Source organism: Lucilia cuprina, chromosome 3, assembly GCF_022045245.1.
Source record: "Lucilia cuprina isolate Lc7/37 chromosome 3, ASM2204524v1, whole genome shotgun sequence".
Taxonomy (NCBI): Eukaryota; Metazoa; Arthropoda; class Insecta; order Diptera; family Calliphoridae; genus Lucilia; species Lucilia cuprina.
In genome coordinates, this window is record NC_060951.1 from 21,260,227 (window position 1) to 21,280,869 (window position 20,643).

Sequence of the window (20,643 nt, forward strand, 5' to 3'; positions counted from 1 at the left end):
GTTTCAGTTGACAACTCTTCTGAAGATTCTTCTGTCGTAGACATTGTAGATATAGTAGTTTCTATATCACCTGGGCCAGTTGCATGTGAAATTGTGGTCAATGCTGTTTCAGTTGACAACTCTTCTGAGGATTCATCTGCTGTAGACATTCCAAATTTGGTAGTTTCTACATCTTCTGAGCCAGTTGTCTGTTTAATTGTTATTAGAGGTGTTTCAGTTGTAAACTCTTTTGTAGATTTTGCTGTCGTAGACACTCCAGATATAGTAGTTCCTACATTACCAAAGCCAGTTGTTTGTGGAATTGTGGTCAAAACTGTTTCAGTTGACAACACTTCTGTCATAGATATATTTTCTACATCAAATGAGCCAGTTGTCTGTGGAATTATGGTCAAAGGTGTTACAGTTGATGACTCTTCTGTAGGTTTTTCTGTCGTAGACATTCCAGGTATAATAGTTTCTTTATCACCTGAGCCAGTTGTCTGTGCAATTGTGGTCAAAGGCGTTTCAGTTGACAACTCTTGTGTAGATAATTTTGTCGTAGACATTCCAGATGTAGTAGTTTCTACATCACCTGAACTAGTTGTCTGTGCAATTGTGGTCAAAGGTGTTTCAGTTGACAACTCTTCTGAAGATTCTTCTGTCGTAGACATTCTAGATATAGTAGTTTCTATATGACCTGGGCCAGTTGCATGTGAAATTGTGGTCAATGCTGTTTCAGTTGACAACTCTTCTGATGATTCATCTGCTGTAGACATTTCAAATTTGGTAGTTTCTACATCTTCTGAGCCAGTTGTCTGTTTAATTGTTATTAGAGGTGTTTCAGTTGTAAACTCTTTTGTAGATTTTTCTGTCGTAGACACTCCAGATATAGTAGTTCCTACATCACCAAAGCCAGTTGTCTGTGGAATTGTGGTCAAAACAGTTTCAGTTGACAACACTTCTGTCATAGATATTCCAGATAGAGTAGTTTCTACATCACCTGAGCCATGTGTCGGTGGAATTGTGGTCAAATGTGTTTCAGTTGACAACTCTTCTGAAGATTCTTCTGTCGTAGACATTGTAGATATAGTAGTTTCTATATCACCTGGGCCAGTTGCATGTGAAATTGTGGTCAATGCTGTTTCAGTTGACAACTCTTCTGAGGATTCATCTGCTGTAGACATTCCAAATTTGGTAGTTTCTACATCTTCTGAGCCAGTTGTCTGTTTAATTGTTATTAGAGGTGTTTCAGTTGTAAACTCTTTTGTAGATTTTGCTGTCGTAGACACTCCAGATATAGTAGTTCCTACATTACCAAAGCCAGTTGTTTGTGGAATTGTGGTCAAAACTGTTTCAGTTGACAACCACTTCTGTCATAGATATATTTTCTACATCAAATGAGCCAGTTGTCTGTGGAATTATGGTCAAAGGTGTTACAGTTGATGACTCTTCTGTAGGTTTTCTGTCGTAGACATTCCAGGTATAATAGTTTTTTATCACCTGAGCCAGTTGTCTGTGCAATTGTGGTCAAAGGCGTTTCAGTTGACAATCTTGTGTAGATATTTTTGTCGTAGACATTCCAGATGTAGTAGTTTCTACATCACCTGAACTAGTTGTCTGTGCAATTGTGGTCAAAGGTGTTTCAGTTGACAACTCTTCTGAAGATTCTTCTGTCGTAGACATTCTAGATATAGTAGTTTCTATATGACCTGGGCCAGTTGCATGTGAAATTGTGGTCAATGCTGTTTCAGTTGACAACTCTTCTGATGATTCATCTGCTGTAGACATTTCAAATTTGGTAGTTTCTACATCTTCTGAGCCAGTTGTCTGTTTAATTGTTATTAGAGGTGTTTCAGTTGTAAACTCTTTTGTAGATTTTTCTGTCGTAGACACTCCAGATATAGTAGTTCCTACATCACCAAAGCCAGTTGTCTGTGGAATTGTGGTCAAAACAGTTTCAGTTGACAACACTTCTGTCATAGATATTCCAGATAGAGTAGTTTCTACATCACCTGAGCCATGTGTCGGTGGAATTGTGGTCAAATGTGTTTCAGTTGACAACTCTTCTGAAGATATTTCTGTCGAAGACATCCCAGATATTGTAGTTTCTACATCGCCTGGGCCAGGTGTCTCTGGAATTCTGGTCAAAGGTGTTTGAGTTGACAGTTCTTCTGTTGTCTGTGGAATTGTTGTTAAAGGCGTTTCAGTTGACAACTCTTCTGAATATTCTTCTGTCGTAGACGTTCCAGATCTTGTAGTTTCTTTATCACCAGAGCCAGTTGTCTTTAGAATTGTGGTCAAAGGCGTTTCAGTTGACAACTCTTCTGAATATTTCTCTGTCGTAGACATTCCAGATCTTCTAGTTTCTTCATCACCAAAGCCAGTTGTCTGTGGAATTCTAGTCAAAGGTGTTTTAGTTGACAACTCCTCTGACGTAGACATTCCAGATATAGTAGTTTCTTTTGTAGATATTTCTGAAGTAGACATTCCAGGACTGGTCGTTTCCACATCACCAAAGCCATTTGTCTGTGCAATTGTTGTCAAAGGTGTTTCAGGTGACAACTCTTCTATCGTAGACATTCCAGATATTGTAGTTTCTTCTGTAGATATTTCTGTAGTAGACATTCCAGGACTGGTAGTTTTCACATCACCAAAGCCATTTGTCTGTGCAATTGTTGTCAAAGGTGTTTCAGCTGACAACTCTTCTGTCGTAGACATCCTAGATATAGTAGTTTCTATATCACCTGGGCCAGTTGCCTGTGGAATTGTGGTCAATGCTGTTTTAGTTGACAACTCTTCTGAGGATTCCTCTGCTGTAGACATTCCAAAGGTGGTAGTTTCTACATCTTTGGAGCCAGTTGTCTGTGGAATTGTTATTAGAGGTGTTTCATTTGTAAACTCTTTTGTAGATTTTTCTGTCGTAGACACTCCAGATGTAGTAGTTTCTACATCATCTGAGCCATGTGTCGGTGGAATTGTGGTCAAATGTGTTTCAGTTGACAACTCTTTTGAAGATATTTCTTTCGAAGACATCCCAGTAATTGTAGTTTCTACATCGCCTGGGCCAGTTGTCTGTGGAATTGTTGTTAAAAGTGTTTGAGTTGATAACTCTTCTGTAGTAAACATTCCAGATATAGTAGTTTCTACATCACCTGGGCCAGTTGTCTGTGGAATTCTGGTCAAAGGTGTTTCAGTTGACAACTCCTCTGACGTAGACATTTCAGATATAGTAGTTTCTTCTATAGATATTTCTGTAGTAGACATTCCAGGTCTTGCAGTTTCTACATCACTAAAGCCAGTTGTCTGTGCAATTCTGGTCAAAGTTGTTTGAGATGACAACTCTTCTGTCGTAGACATTCCAGATATAGTAGTTTCTACATCACCTGAGCCATTTGTCTGTGGAATTCTGGTCAAATGTGTTTCAGTTGATAATTCTTCTATCGTAGATATTCCAGATCTGGTAGTTTCTACATCACCTGAGCCAGTTGTCTGTGGAATTGTGGTCGAAGGTGTTTCAGTTGACAACTCTTCTTCAAATTCTTCTGTCGTAGACAGTCCAGACTTAGTAGTTTCTATATCACTTGTGCCTGTTGTCTGTGGAATTATTGTCAAAATTGCTTCAGTGGAAAATTCTTCTGTAAATTTCGCTGTCGTATATACTTTAGATTCAGTAGTTTCGTTATCTCTTGATAGTGTTGTCTGTGGAATTGTCGTTAGAGGTGTTTCAGTTGACAGCTCTTCTGTAAACTCCTCTGTCGTAGACATTCCAGATCTAGTAGTTTCAACATCACTTGAGCCAGTTTTCTGTGGAATTGTAGTCAAGGGTGCTTCAGTAGAAGACATTTCTGTAAATTTCTTTGTCGTAGAAATTCCAGAGCCAGTAGTTTTTGCATCAACTTGGTCAGTTGCCTGGGGAATTGTGGTGAGTGAGGTTATAGTTGACAGTTCCGTTGATTCCCTTGTTGTTTGTCCGGTAAATTTAAGTTCCGTTGTAGTTGCAGTGGGTGTTTTTACTGTAGAGTTGTAATTACAGCTATGTTCTTTACTTTCCGTCGACGGGTCACATTCTTTTTCCTGGCTGTCGCATGATTTCGATTTATCACAGGAATTTTCATTACCTTCTGATGAACTATGACAGTTCCGTGATGAATTGCATTCTGGTTCTTCTATTTCTGATGAGGAATCGCAACTTTTTGACATTATGCATTCGTGCGACTTACTTTCGGTTGAAATGTTACAACTAGTGGTGTCGCCGCAGATGCTTTCTTTGCTGTCTGGTTCCTTACTTTCGGATGATTCGCCACAACTTTTTGAAAGTTCACAGTCTTTGTCTTTACTTTCAGAAGAGGTGGCGCAACTTTCTGAAGATTTACACTCTGTTTCTTTGCTTCCTGTCGAAGTGTCGCAACTTTTTGACTCTGTACAAATTTGTGATTTGCTTGCTGATGACGAGTTACATTGTTTTGTTTTACTGCAGTCTTTGTCTTCACTTTCCGAAGATGAGCTGCAACTTTCAGAATTTTTACAGTCCTTTTTTATACTCTCGGATAAATCGCAGCTACTGGACTCGCTGCAGTCTTTTTCTTGGCTATCTGGAGATATTTTGCAGTTTTCCGAACTTTCGCAGCCATTGTTGCATGCTGTGGAGTCTTGACAATCTGATGTAGTAATATTTGGGGTCAAAGTGGTTTGTAACGGTGTACTCAAAAGGTCTTCAGATTGTGTAGTGGACCTTTCGGTTATCCTCTCACTTTCAGTGCTTTGAGATACAAATGTAGCTGTAGTCTCACTACCTCCTTTAAGATCACCAAACTCATCATAACATTTATCTTCTTTAGGTTTCGGTGTTGTTGTACATTTTTCATGTATCTTAATTCGCGATTCATTGGTACAAGGATGTCGAATGTTGATTATTAATTGATTTGGTTTGTCACCTTGACGTATGCGTATATATGGTTTTCCGTAATAAGTTAACGATGTAGTCACTACTACTAGTGCACTAAACAGAAGTAAAAATCTTTGCATCATTTATATTAATAGAACTGTTTTTTAAATAACAAGTTCGTCATGACAAATTTCTTAATATTTTAAATAATTTTATCCATTTATTTTTTTGGGCAAATTAGCTGAATAAATTTGAATTTAACTTTTTTTAGAAAATTAAAATTACTTTTATTTATTAATGATGTCGTTTTGTAAAGAACACGTCGACTACTGGAGGTCTGAGTACAAAGTTTAGTCTTTTTAATAGCTTCCGATTGACAAAAGGAAATTATTTAAAATTTTAGTACTAATCGTATAAAATATGTGCAAATATTTATATTTTGATTTAGAGTTAGTTTTATTTTAGTCGCATTTGTAAATTGTAATTTAATACTACGAGTATTTCTGCTATTTTTATACTTATTGTTATTGCACTACTAACTTGTGAGAGAATGTCATATTCGGTTTAATAGAAATTGTAAATATTGATTACGTAATTAATTAACTAATTTTTATTACCGCCTACATAATTATAATGTGTTAGTTTATTTGTTTGCTATTTGTTCATACAGCGATGTACAAAACGTTTATGCGCAATGCTTAGGGGTTCTGTGGGAAACAGAACAATACGTATTAAATGATGAAACTATTTTTTTTGCATGTTAAGAAAAAAATAATATTTGAAATTTTAATAAAATATTGTAGTTTTGCTTGTTATTGTATATACTTATTTCAGTTTTCTGCAAGTGTTTTTAATGTTGTGCTTAATTTAATAAGTTCTTGTGCAGTTGCTATTTACTTTTTCAATAGTACAAAATCGGGTCAAGTTTATTGTGAAATATATTAAGTCAGTTAATACGCATCTTATCCAGACAATTTGTTGGTTTTGTTAATAAATGTAGAATTTTATAAAATGTGATACAATTTCAAATAATTACAAATTAACTGAGTCACGTTTTACGAATAAAAATTTGTTTATTGCATTTAAAAGTGTTTTATTTTACATCTTTGTATGTGTTCGAAATAAATATCTGCGTAAGTAAGTTAATCGTTACAGAAAAATTATTCTTAACTTTTATATTTCAATATTATGATATATTTATATGATTTACAATATTATTCTACGATTTTTTGTACCTCTACCTCTAGTAAAGACTGACATATTGTTTTCGAATTTTGTTTCGAATATTTTTTAACTAAATAATAATAGAACAATTTCCTAGAAACAAAACAACTTACTAAAATTCCTATTTGCAGGCGATAATAGCAAGTACTTACAAAAGAGTAGAAATACAGATAGAATTATTTGTTTTTGTATTTTATAGTTTATTATGCTTTCTTCTTTGATTTTTGTTCATAGGAAGTATGAATGGCATGACAACACTAAATGTAAAAGAGTGAAAATTCGTCAACAATGACAAAAATATTATTCCCATTATTTAAATAATGACTTAAAATGCTATTGTATAAGGAAACCCCTTACTTCTGTGGTGAATTTGGCAACATTGTAAACATATCCTCCTAGCTGAAGTAGTCATATCATCAATCATTTGCGACTATTGTTTGTTACTTGTTTTAAAGTATATTGAAACCCCAGAAACAGAAATATACCACCGTTTTCCAAATCATAACACAAGCTTCCAGGCAGAAGTACGAGCAATAACGGAATGTTTAAATTGGATTAGTATAAACATAGCGCTTAATATATTTACCGACAGCCAGAAGGAATCAGGTTATAGAACTAAATCTAAGACCGTATTGGATTGTAGAAAAGCTTTAACTAAATAGATGAGTATGTAGAGCATGTGGAGAGGACAGTGAAACTCTGGAGCACTTTCTTTGCCACTGCCAGGTATTCATCGAAGTTATATTCAAGTATCTTGGAAGTTATTCCGGAAATAGCATTCCTGACACTGATTCGATGATTCTTAAGAATTCAGAGTTCAGGAAACTGAGTTTCTGAACACTGAAAAATAATTCATTCAGGAGCACACAACGGGCCCGATAGTGACCTAGGTGCATTTCTTCGGATTTGATGTAGTATACATCCTCTTATCAACTTAACCTAACCTAAACTTAGATTTAACTGCCAAATATGAAAATCCTTAAAGATAACACTTTTTCTTGTAGTTTATAATCATTGACTCGTTTGTAACACTTAAGACATTTTTAAAATCTTCTAGAATAGAATGGCTTCTTAAATGCCAACCAGCCAGCAGATGCTTAATGTTGTCTATAATAACAATAAATAAATAAATATTAAATCACTATATTATTTTTGTAGATTTTGTTGTCTTAAAAAACTTATTCTTATTTTTTTTGTTGCAAATTGATGATGCAAATTTAAAACTATTTCGATTGATGTCAGCACTTATTAAATGTTTTTCCCTTTTCCGTTTTTTTTTTTCTTTTTAGTAAGTATCTCTAGAGGAAATGAATGCAACTATAAAATGTAAGTATTAAAAAAAGAAAAATTATAACAATTTGTATGAAAGGAAGTAGTAGTACGAAAATTTTTTTCTGCAATATGTGAATCAGGAATGGTTTGAAATTAAGTTTTTCTTTCATTTAATGGACAAGTTTTAAATATTTTGATATTTTTCTAAATTTTTTAAATGAGGAACATCATCTGAAGCAAATTCTTCTAAATACTGATTCGTTTATTACATAAACATAGAATTATCTATATAGAGAGACTGAGAAGGCTTCATTATTCAAGGAAGGGATGTAATTATATGAATACCCCAATAATTCACTAATGTTTTTAATAATTTCTAAAACAAAAAAACTTGCGTCACACCCTTAATAATTGGAAAAATGAATGAGTGAACAATTGTCTGTTCCAATTATTGAATGAATAAATAGTACAAACAGCAATCACTGGAGAAATTAAAAATAAGTGCATGGAAATTATTGAACAAATATAAATTAGTATTTAATTTATCCCCACTCAAGAATGGCTCTGAAGGCAACTAATTGAAGAAGCGACATACAACAAAAATAATAAAGAAATCAGGAAATTGAGATGAGAGGAACAATAAGAATTAAATAAAAACTTGCACGAGGAAGCGATAAAAGAATAAAGGCGAACAGCGAACAATAAAAATAAAGAATTCAACTTTATATGAGTTAAACAAAGAAATCATATGTTTGTCGAAATACATACATATATTTGTGATGCCATATTATATAGTTACACACAAAATTAAACAAACATTTTTATATTGCTCATTAAATACAAGACCCGCATAAATAAGAAAATCGTAGTTTAGCAAAAGCTCTAAAGTAATTATTGTAAACATCAAAAGAATAACCAATATTCTTAAAGGATATTTTTGATTTATTAAATTCATTTTCCATACAAAAGATCTACAATAAGCCATCAATAACTTTATTGATCCTTTATGAGATAAACTATTTAAATAGATAATTTATATCAGCGCAATTTATTTTTATTTATTGTTTAATAGTGAAACCTATCAGTTGTTATGATAGTAGACAAAAGTGTTTATACAAATAGATAAATTGGACTCATATACTTTAATATGTAAAGTTTTTTGTAGATAGGACCTTTTGTTTTTTGCGAATAAAATCGCTATCATTTGCTGGAAGAATCAAATTTTTTGTGTGATCCAATATTTGTATAAAAATCAACGATAAAAGCGATTTTGAATTTTTGGTTAGTTGCATTTCAGGTGAAGATATTTGGTAATCTGAAAAATTTAATCTTAAAAAAAAAAACTCACATAAAATTTGTTTTTAAAAATAATAAATCGATTTTAAACGACCCTAAAATAGCTTCCAAAACTGTAAATGTCCAATTGTTTGTACGTTTAATTTATGAGGTGACTATATTGGACAAAAAACAAAAATATTATAATGGAGAATGTTAGTTTTTGTAGAAAAATAAAGTGAAGAATAACAAAAACTTAAGGAACCCAAGACTTGCCGACAATAAAAACCAATAAAAAGAATAAACTTAAAAAAGTGCAAAAATAAAAGAAATAGATGTGAACAAAATTTTTGTATTCAAGAATTTGTTTTGGAAGTATGTATGTATATACAGAGATGTACATACAACATATAGAAAAGGAAATAACCAAACAATGGCATCAATGAATGACAAAAGTTTTAGGTAGAGAAAAAAGAATGAAAAAAGAATGAAAAAAGAACTAAACAAAAACAAGAAAATTGAAAATTAGTTCAAGTCGATCAGATTCAACTTTTAAAAAATTAGAAACGTTTTACTTAAATGGCAAGAAATTTATGTAAAATAAAGACAAATTGTAGATTTTGCAGTATAAACTTCGGAACATTCATAAATAATAATTTTTTTAATAACAATTTGACTTTTACATAAAAATTTTCCATATTTAGTTAATCCTTTAAAACAGAGGAGCTCAATATTAAGATTACAAAGCACGCGTGATAGGGTAGGGTAAAAAAATTCTGCTGACGCTACGTTGGCACACCTACACTGTAGGTTCATTTCTTCTTCTTCTTTAAATGAGCATTTGATGTTGATTTGCTCTCAACTTGAAAAACAAAATCAAATCAGTTGCTGATCATCAATTTAGAAAATACAAATACAAAGAAATACAACAAAGAAAACCGAATTAATGTATGAGGATGGTAGAGAACAGTCTATAGTTTTTATATAGTTTATACTAGCTAATACCCGGTGTGCTTTATTACCCCAATCGAAAATAAATACATAATAATCAAAAAAATAATTTATCTAGTTATTAAATCATGCAATTTATTAAAATTTCATTTGATGACAATATATTTTATTCTTTAAAAATAATTTATATTCTAATGCCTTAGGATACACAATATTTTTTTAACCTCTAAAAAATTCTAACTACAATAGTATTCATGATTATTAATGTGTTACATATGAGAGTTGCTAAGCAAATTAATGCAAGTTTGCCAATTTCTATCCATCGCCAATTTCTACCTATCTATGAAAAATTTGAATTATCTAACAGTTTTTAAGATATACGAAATTTTGTTTTTAATTCACATATGTAGTGTCAAGATCCTCTTTGAAAGTCCGGCCTTTATTTTCTAAATGTTCACTTGAATGTCAAAGTTCTTCATGCAAAATTTGAAAATACTAGTTCCAATAGTTTCTTAGATATACGAATTTTTCAAGCTTTCCAGATGAAGGTCCGCCCTTTTTTCTCCAGAATGTTTAGATGAATATTAAAGTAATTTGTGTAATATTTGAAGAATTTAGTTCTATTAGGTTTCCAGATTAACGAATTTTTGTATTTAAATAGTATATATTTAAATTTTGAATGTGGAATGAATGAATGAATGTATTTTTGTATAAATTATATTTTTCTGAATTTTATCGTATGGTAATGTTTTTATGTGAATTATGGACGTGAGAGAGATGTAAAAACAAAGAGGACAACAAGGACAGACTCAGATATCGATACTGAACCGATACTTTAAGGACCAACATTTTGGACATTACATTTAGCAGCACAAACTCAATGGTTTTAAAAATTAAATAAAACTATGTAAAATTGAATTTCATAGAATCTTGTATTTTTTTATTAAATCGAAATTTGTTGATATTTATTTAAAAAATATCTAAATATGTAAATACCAAATTTGTTGTTAAAATATAAAATACAGAGAAAACAAAACAATTTGTTTAAGAAAATTAGAAAAATATACTATAAAAATGAAGGAAATATGCAAAATTTATGCAAAAATATGAAACAACAAATCGTTGCCATTTTGTAGCAATATCTTTGATTCAAAAAGAAAACTAGTTAATAGTTATTTTGAATTACTGACTACAAACATGCATTTGCATAGAAATCCTTGCCCTGTTAATAAATATTTGATAGTTAGCATATACTCTATAGTATGAAGTCATTTTATTAATACACTTTTATTTTCAGTTGAATTATATTCTTTGCTGCTTAACCAACACAAATAAAACTATGGAAGTCTATTGTAGTATGTTGTTGAGCTTCACTGCTTTAAAATTTAAACTAATTTTCATCTTGAAAGCAAACAATACCAAAGTGTACTTTAAAAGTTTCCTCCTTAAGCCGGGAAAGTGTCATATAATTAACGGCTTCTTTTAAGCGCATTGTAGGACATAAAAACATATATGAAAATACAGAATGATGAACAAATTATGTTAAAATTTCCTGTTTTTATCCAAATTTTAAATTCACAAACATTCATGTACAATCAACATACATGTGTGTGTATTATCTGCATTCATCAATAAGAAGAATTTATATGAAAAACTGAGTCATAAACAAAAATATACGAAATTGTAGGATAAAAGAAGCTTTAAAAGTATATAAATATGTATATAGGCATTCAGATATTTTTTCAGATTATTATACAGTACACATAGGGACAGGAAGTAAATTTGTTTTTTCTTTAACTTACAAAAATAATATAAAATTTGTGTGGCCTCCGGTAGGTTAGTGTAGAATACTGGAGGTGGCGGGTTCGATTTCGACCTGAGGCAATGTTTAAGGAGTTAAATAAGGAATTTATTCTAAACTGATACTTTTCTGGGCGTAAGACCAATATTTTGGGTGTTGCAAGCATTAGCGCAAAAGAATAATACCCAAAGCTACAGTATTTTATAACAAACATTTTTAATCAAAACCCTAGTATAAAAAATCATAGATTTTGTCAACAAGAAAATTCCAATAATATTTCCAATGTGTACTTTGAAATAATAATAATCTTAGAGAACCTGACGGCGTAAACATTTTTGGTTCGTCGCCGCTGTTATTGTTGCATCAAAGTATTCGCACGAAATCGTTGCAAAATGTTCTACTTAATTTTACAACACTAGTATTGCTTTTTTCCTATTATGTACCATGTTCGTGTGGATATGCTATATGTAATTTGTAGTAAAAATTAAATAAAAAACAAAGTGAAATAAAATTTAAGAGGAAGACAAATTTAAAGAAACAAGACAAGAGTATAAGCAAAATGAAAAACTTGAAAAAAATTTAATGATAAAGAACATACTATAATAATCTGAATGCAGCACGTGTAACCAATAAATAAAATCAACAACCAGAAAATAAAAATAAAAAATAAATTCAAAAAGTTACTTACTCTTCATGATTTACAATGTTGTCATTGTTGCTGCTGCTGTTCTTGTTTTATTTTAAAAGTAGAAAGAATCGTTCGTTGTTTTAAGTGGATTGCTTGGGAAAGTGTTCATCATGTCCATTCTTTCGTTTCTTTGGTTGGGAAAATTTTAAATTTTATCAAAGGATATATATGTATGTGTGTACGTCGTATATTTTGTTCATTTAATATTAAACATATTTTCGCACTACTATTATGATTGCACATTTTTACAGCAATCATTTTAATATTTTTTGATAATAAACATTTTAAAATCAAAAATTATTAAAATGATTGGGACAATAATAATGGTATTAATTTTTATTCAATGTTTGTTTGAACATTTATTTCCCTTTGTTGTATTTTATGGCGGGCAATGATATCCGCATCAACAGGGTGTCGATACGTGGCGTACTGTGAACGTATCAAAAACAAGATAGTAATATGCTTGAAATTGTTTTTAAACGTCTTCGATTCAATTTTCCGAAAAAACTATGTTTTGTGTTAAAATTTTCCTTTTAATAATTACAAATTTTATCTTTTTTTTTTTTTTTGCAAAGAAGCCAAAGCAATAGTAGAAAAAAATTTCGTTGTAAACCTGTATGCAATTTTAGAGTTTTAAGTAAACGTACGTTGTTATTTTAGTTTAAATACATACATAGCAATACATATTAGCATCACTGCTAGCTCACAATCATCAGCAAAACAAAAAGGAATCATGAAAAAAGTTTTTGATTAATTTTGCACTTAAACAAAATAAGCATGTACATATGCCGTTGTATACTTTGCTTATCGAGCACTTATTTCTTAAAAGATTTTGATTTAAAAAACTGAAAAAACAGTCACATGCTAAAATTATTCATTATACCTTAAATCACTATAGCGGGATGCTACGTATTCATGCTGATATTTGTAACGCACCAACATATACATATGTATATGTGTTTGTATATAGATCCTACACCTTACCCATTGTAACTTATAATTGTAACCTACTCAGGCACAACCACGTTCTAAGCCAGTCTTAATGACCATGCGAGCTTTGTTCCAAGCTTTTTTCAGAAAATTACTTCAATAACACAATTCGTTTAAAAACAATTGTGTTGCGATGAAATTCAACATTAATAAATTTTTTGTATTGAAAAAATTTTTTATCAATAATGGCTCAAATACATGTATATTAAAGTGGCCTAAAAAATTTAAACTTAATATGGCCGAAAGAAATTGAATTGAATTCTTTCTACGAGAGATGTTTTATTTTACCTGCCGTTAATATTTTCTGAACTGGATCAAAGGATACAAAGGTAATTTGTTGAGGTGTTTATGTCTTTTATTCATATTCCTTGCATAGAAAATTTATAAATTTCAATCATTTGTTATAAGTATGTATGTATACTTATAACTGGTGTATGGTGTAATATAATCGGCCATGCCCGACTCAATTTTCTTACTTCTTTTAAAATGAAATGAATTGAAACGAGAAAAATGAAATGTTTTGTTTCTTCTTAAAATGAAAACAAAATACTGCATACAGTTTTATGGGAGATTCACTTTTATTAGTTATGAAAAATATTTCATAAAGAGTTCTGAGATAATTACTCGATAAACATCAACGCAGAAAAACAAAATTAATAATTTAAAAATCTGCATTACAATAAAATTTAGTCTTTAATTTCTATTTTAACAAATATTTGTCCAAACACCTCTTTTATATAAAACATTTTAATAACATTTACTTAATTGCGTTAATTTTGCATTCCCAAGGATCTTAACAATGAGGGCATGTCTACTTTAGCAACAAATTGTATTTTAATTTAAATATTTCAACTCAATTAAAAATATAATTCCTTCTCTTATGCTGTTTTTTGTTTACTTTTTCCGAGTTTTTGTTGCAGAGTTCAAGGAAAGCTTTAATCCTTTTTGTTGAGTTGCACGAAAGCAAAGTGTGTATTTTTGTGTGATGCACATTATGTGTAATTTATGAGCAACAAACACCCTTAGTGTCCGGAAAATGCAATTTAATTTAACGCTTTGTTGCACATATTTTTTAAGTTTTTTTTCTCTTACTTTTATTTTTCATTTTTTCCTGCTTTTAGGTTCATTTGTGTGAGATGTGTTTATTCTTTTGGGGGTTTCCTTAATTTAACAAGACTAACGTACAACATAAAGCAATAACAACAACATTAAACAAATAAAAATTACATAATGGGAATTATAATGTTTTTTTCTTTTGCATCCGTTTACCATATTTTATATATGAAAGTAAACCACAAAAACTGCTGCTGTAGAAAAGTCTAGACTTAATATTTAGGGAATTTCTTCAAATAAACAACAACTACAAAGAAAATATGACAAAAACATAGCTGTTATTTGTACAAACATTTAATATATTTATGTTTTTTGAAAAAGATGCTATATAAATAAATTTATTTGAATATGAAAAACTTGGAATGATTTCAAATCAATCGGATCCAAGTTTTATTTACTTTTGCAATCGTTTATATTAAACTTTAATCAAATTTCAATTTGTTCAAGTATTGAACGAAGATTACAATAACAGCTTGTATGTGTGTGTGTTTTTTCTATATTTTATCATGAGTATGTAATTTATATTGTAATCGTCTATTTTAATTCCAATTTTCTATATATTTCTTTTTTGAACTTTCTCCTCTTTGTTGTGTTCTGCCAATTCATTTCCGGTTTTATTTAACAATCAATATTTGAATAAGTTCCAAAAACCAAAAAGCAATTGCGAATATATCTACATGACTTTAATATTGCATGAGGATTTTTCCAGTAGCTTTAAGCATTTTACATTTATGCAACATAAATACACATACAACATACATAAACATATAAAAATATCCATGAACTAAAGCCACCTTCAAAGGCATATTCATACTTACTTGCATACACACAGTTTTCGAAAATCCCAACTAGCGAACCAGCGTTGCAAGCACCAAATAACTTTATTTTGGCGAAAAACAAAAAAATAAAAATAACAAGTATGAAATTATAGTCGGGCGAGGCCCACCATTGTGGACGTTTAAGTCAAATTTTGAAGGGGGGCTTTTTATAGGGGATATTGTCAAATGAGGCCCTGTAAGTATAAAGTTCATGCTATATGAAATAATGCAGCGATCTTAACCATTTTTAATAGCCTTCGTCCCTGGGACATGTACCAAATCAAAATTGCAAATTGTAGTTTGATTACAAGGTTTACATGGACGGACATAGCTAAATCGACTCAGAAAATTCTGATCCGATTGATTTAATTCAAGGTGGGTAAAGGACCAATATTATTGTGCGTTACAAACATTAGCACAAACCCAAGTGTTGTAGGGTATAAAAAGAATTTCTCACAATTCATTGAAGGCAAACGAGGTGGCAGCAGAGTAACAGCAACATTAATGTTATTGTTGCATCAACACAAATACAGCAATTTACAAAAATAAAAGACATACAAATTCACAAACATAAAAATCGTATTGAAAACAGTTGTGTGACACACAATGAATGATTGAAAGAATAAGCGAGTGAAATAAATAAATGAAGCAATTTGTTTGATAATCTCCTCCGAACCAACAAATGCATCATTGATCCACGTTTCTACTAAACTATTTCCAATTTTATAAATGAAACAAATACCGAAAAATAATCCAACAAAAAGCAAAAATTCAACTGAAACTAAAGGAAATAACCGAAATTGATACAGAGTTAAAACAAATAAATGGAAAAATACTCACGAGTACTTACAGATATAATAAAATAGAAATGTAAAATAGTTTCCATCGATTGTTTTAGTTTTTTTCTAACATTGTGTTCATACCACAGAATAATGGTCCATATGTAGTATGTAAGATTACTAAGGTTTTTTACAATATTCATCTTTTAGTATTTGAAGTTGTAATGAAAACTTTATTCATATGAAAAAGAATTTATAAGAGAGATGTAATTTGTCTTTTGATTATTAATCCTTAGAATAAATGTTTTTAAATGGCTTAATTAAAAAAATTACACGTAAATGTTATATTATTGGTCTTCCATAAACGCTAATACCGTTTAAATCAGCAAAATGCAAGGAGCTCTCAGATGAGCACTTTTGTGCTCCTTCTTCAACGCGTTCTCTTACATGTATAAAAGATAATAACAAAACAAGTCTAAGAGCTACTTTTTTATGATCTGCCTTTCACTGCTCTACATATCACACAGTAATAATTACTTTTAAAACCCTATTTTACAGGTCTTTTTACTCGATTTATTTTCTATTTTTTAATCAGAAAACTTTAGTTTTTGTTAAAAAGTAATGAATTAAGTATTCCCTGTGAAAAATACATTAATTTTTTTGTTTTTCTTTTTTTCACCATTAAACTAGTTCTAGTTCATTTACTAACAGAATACAAAAAAAGCTTACAAATCTTTTTGATTTTCGTTCAGCTAATTTTCCCTTTCCTGTTTTACTCCCCAGCAATATAATTTTTGTGGTCATTTTATTGTAACTATGAAATAGTTTTTATTCCATAAATATTCGCGCACTCCTAGACAAATGTATGGAAAACATAAAACAGAATTTTTTATCATCTTCAGGGATAACTTCACTTCATTCATTTTAACATTATACATTTTGTAGTTATTTGAGTTCCTTGTGTTTGTTGGCAAAAATCTTTAACCACATTCACTATCCACCCCCATCCTCCATAACATTATCATTTTACATTTGGAGCTGTTTGTTTTCAGTTTGGTTTTTTTTTTCTTTTTCTCGTTGTGGATACATTTTTCCATGGTGTCAGTGGTAGATGGGTGATACAACCACAACAGTATAATATTTAGTCAGTTGGATTTTTTTCTTACGCTACATTGTTAGTAAACAAATATGTAGCAAGTAGTGAATTCTGAATTTTGGGAAACGGTTTCTTGTTTTCATTTTGATATTCATATTTACTTAATAAATATGGCAACGTATAGAAAAACAAAAAGCCAGTGGTATACAATCCACGTTCCATCTTTTCCATGAGCAAAAAACACGTTACAAAACTTAGTACACTAAAAATAAAAAATGTCGTACAATGTACGAAATGCTTCATAATAATGTAATAATTATGTTTAATTTCGTTTAAATTTACAAAAAGTTTTCTAAATTTCTTAAAATTAGAAAAGGTTTTCATTAAATATTATTTCGTATTTAAACGAAATTTTCGAAAATATTACGGAAAAAGTAGTTGCGAATTATTTTAGTGAAGCACAGTTTTTTTTATAATGTACGGTTTTGTATGATCGGCATGGTTTCTTACATTATGATCAGTATTAATAGATAAGTCTTGTGGCACCATAATCAACATCTGGTCAGAGAACAAATATTTTTGAATTTAGTACAAATGTTAGATTAAAAAACAATTGGATCTCCTGCATCAATTTTTATTATTACTTCTGAAAAGTAATATGACATTCAGCCATCATACATGACTAAATCGCTCTATTATATACAACAAATATTTATACAATATAGAGAATATTTAACAATGTGTAAATGACCGTTTAGATATTTATGGTCGATTTACATTTAATGGTCAATATAAGGCTAACAAAACTGATAAAAATAAAAATGTTGTTTTTATATTATGCATTCGTATTCGTATTAATAAATGAATGAATGGATGAATTTTACATCTATTCAAATTCATATCTATGGTGTTTTGTTTTTATGAGTGTTATTTAGATATCAGGGTTAACAGATGTTTAATGAAATAAAAATTGTTCACATACATACATACATACATACATACATACATACATACATACATACATACATACATACATACATACATACATACATACATACATACATACATACATACATACATACATACATACATACATACATATGTATGTTTTTATTAATTATAAAAATTTATAAATTTGTATGAAAATAATAATACATAACAAGGTTGGCAAAATTGGTGCAACTGTACTTTTGCCAATACAATTCGATCTTGAAAGTACCATTGTACACACATTCTATTGAAAGGTCTAAGGAAAATTATATTGATTAAATAAATTGTCTAGTTTATTACTAGTCTAATGACTAATTTGACGTTTAAAGTATTTCTAAGGAATGTTCTATGAATTAATCTTTGAACTAATATAAAATCTCTATATACTAGTTTTAAGAATACCATATTGCCCAGTCAATGAACTACTACATTGACTAATGGACTAGCTTATTGATATATACATACAAATATTGATTAGTTTACTTACTGAATAAATCGGCTTCAAATGCTTTTGATTTATTTGGATATAAATTTCCATAAATATTTATTTAATACAATAGGTTTCAAAAAAGTACAAGTTTAAATGCCGTTTTGTACAATTTAAAAACTCTCCATTTGCCTAATAGACTTATGTAATATTTTTGTATCTTTACTCTTTAATTTAAAAACTTGGTTAAAATATTTGAATCTAACTAAACTAAAAACAAAAATTTCTATTATTGATAGTGGTAGCTGATTACAAAATTACTGTTTACTAAAATGTCGTTTGTTTAAAGTTTTCACCCACTCTTTGACAAGCAAATTGTATAGAATCATAAACTGAATTGCATTTACTTGTTTCGAAATTATTATGATGCACTTTACAGAAAAATACTATGCTATACTGTTATAAAATAATAAAATAATGACAAAGTAAAAATTAAATGAAAATTAAAATAAAAACAACAAAACTCTTTGAACATTTAAACTGAACAACAAGTTACAAAAAAAAAAAAAAATAATAAAATAAAACATTGCCGCAAGTCAATTACGAAAACACAGAAAATCACTTTATAAACGCAAATTATACAAAAAACGAATGAACGACTAAATAATATAAAGCAAAGGAATACGAGTAGAAAATATGTATACAACAAAACCCCATGCCACACAAAGGGGCAGTTTAAGTGGTTCTAAATAACTAGAAGTGCAAACATGGCGTGGCCACATTTTTGTGAACAACAAATAATTAGAACAAGATTTAGAGTTTAATTTTAAATATCTTCATGTTAACGATTAAAATGGTAGTTAGCCGATCTAGAGCAAAAATATTTATTCCATTCGATTGTATAATATTTGTATTATAACATAAATTTCCAATCATAGTTATCCAACAAAAGCCGAAGAATTTGTTTCATCGGATTGCTTACATAGTGGTATTATATTAATAAAAGTCGTTAACCGATCTTAAGTATTTCTGAAAAACCGGATGGAAATAATAATAGCACCACAAATAATATTACACCCAGTTCACACGATGCAATTATTTGTAATTCACTTTCTCATTTTTCATACAACCTCCAATTATGAAATTTCAGCTGTATATTAATCAAACAGTACATAATTCAGTTTAAACTACCTTCGAATTACGAATGATCGGGTATTTATTATAATCAGCTGTTTGTTTTAATTTGTTGTTAACAAATAAAAAACAACATGGCGGCGAACTGTTAAAATGTATTACCAATGTTCAGTGCAAACGAGTTAGTGGGCTATTCTAATTCAGAAGCCGAATTAAGTAATTTAAGTCTTCGTGTGAACTTGGTATAATATTTTGCTTTACATAATTATCGCTCTAACTTTGGATACAACCTGTAAGTCTAAACAATACAGAGTATGAATAGATTGTTTACAATTGCAGTTGCAGAGAATTTTAGCTGGAGTTATACATAATTTCGTGATAAAGACACAAAAATTCTAAAAAGAAATCGTAACAATAAATACATAAACAGCAAGTCCAACTTAATTATATTGCAACAAAAATAACAAACGGGCGACAGTAATGGAATAAACTTGAAAATAAACAAACTCAAACACATTTGCACACAAACTAATATTTATGTATATTACCCAGTAGTTTGGGGACACAATTATGGGAGAAACTTTAAAATTCAATTCAAAATTATCTCTTCTACTTCTTAAGGTACAATTTCTTCTTCTAGAGTACTTAGAGATACATAACAAAGAGTCGAACTTCCTTTTCTGCATTACAAAGACTCAATAGTTCACTTTAACCACATATTATATATTTGCAAAATACCATTGACAGTTGCGAAACTACTGGGTAATACTAATACAAGCAAGTCTTTATAGAGACATTTTAAAATCTTTTTAATTAAAAACAATATTCATTCATAATAAAAACAAACAAAAAAATATTAACGAAAAAGAAAACGGAAACTCCAATGGGTTTCAGCAAAAGGATTTAAAAAACAAAAGAAGTTTAGAATAAAAATGAATCACTGTATAAAGGAACCAACAAACGAACCAAAAAAGAAGCTTCTAACACTCTTTCAATTAAAATACTCCAAGTGGAAAATCACCATGAAATTCAAAATGCCATAAAAAAGGAAATAATGCAACTAAAAAGTAAAAATAAAGTTTTATAAAATAATAGAAATAAATTTGTTGATAAAAAATAAGAGTAAAAATAATTATTATTGCCATTGACTACTGTTTTAAATGATGATGATATTTTAAAAACAAACACTAAATGAAAAATTGCCAACCATAATAATAACAT

At 29.9% G+C, this 20,643-nt stretch overlaps 2 protein-coding genes across 4 annotated transcripts in view; one reads left to right on the plus strand and one right to left on the minus strand.

Annotated features, from left to right (window-relative positions):
• The window catches only part of LOC111674980 (putative GPI-anchored protein pfl2), a 7,054-nt gene extending 2,047 nt beyond the window's left edge, over positions 1-5,007 (minus strand). Inside the window, exons 1-2 of the mRNA XM_046947019.1 lie at positions 1,527-5,007; positions 71-1,327 (exon numbers count right to left, since the gene is read on the minus strand). Coding sequence (XP_046802975.1) covers positions 71-1,327; positions 1,527-5,007 — 4,738 coding nt within the window. The remainder of the gene's footprint in view (positions 1-70; positions 1,328-1,526) is intronic.
• Positions 1-20,643, plus strand: part of LOC111674981 — a 175,540-nt gene that overhangs the window by 138,917 nt on the left and 15,980 nt on the right. For 2 of the 3 annotated variants that reach the window (XM_046945589.1, XM_046945590.1), the window contains exon 5: positions 7,378-7,414. The exons of the other annotated variant lie outside the window; for it this stretch is intronic. The gene's annotated coding sequence lies outside the window, so the exon portion shown is untranslated. The remainder of the gene's footprint in view (positions 1-7,377; positions 7,415-20,643) is intronic. 3 annotated transcript variants of the gene reach the window in all.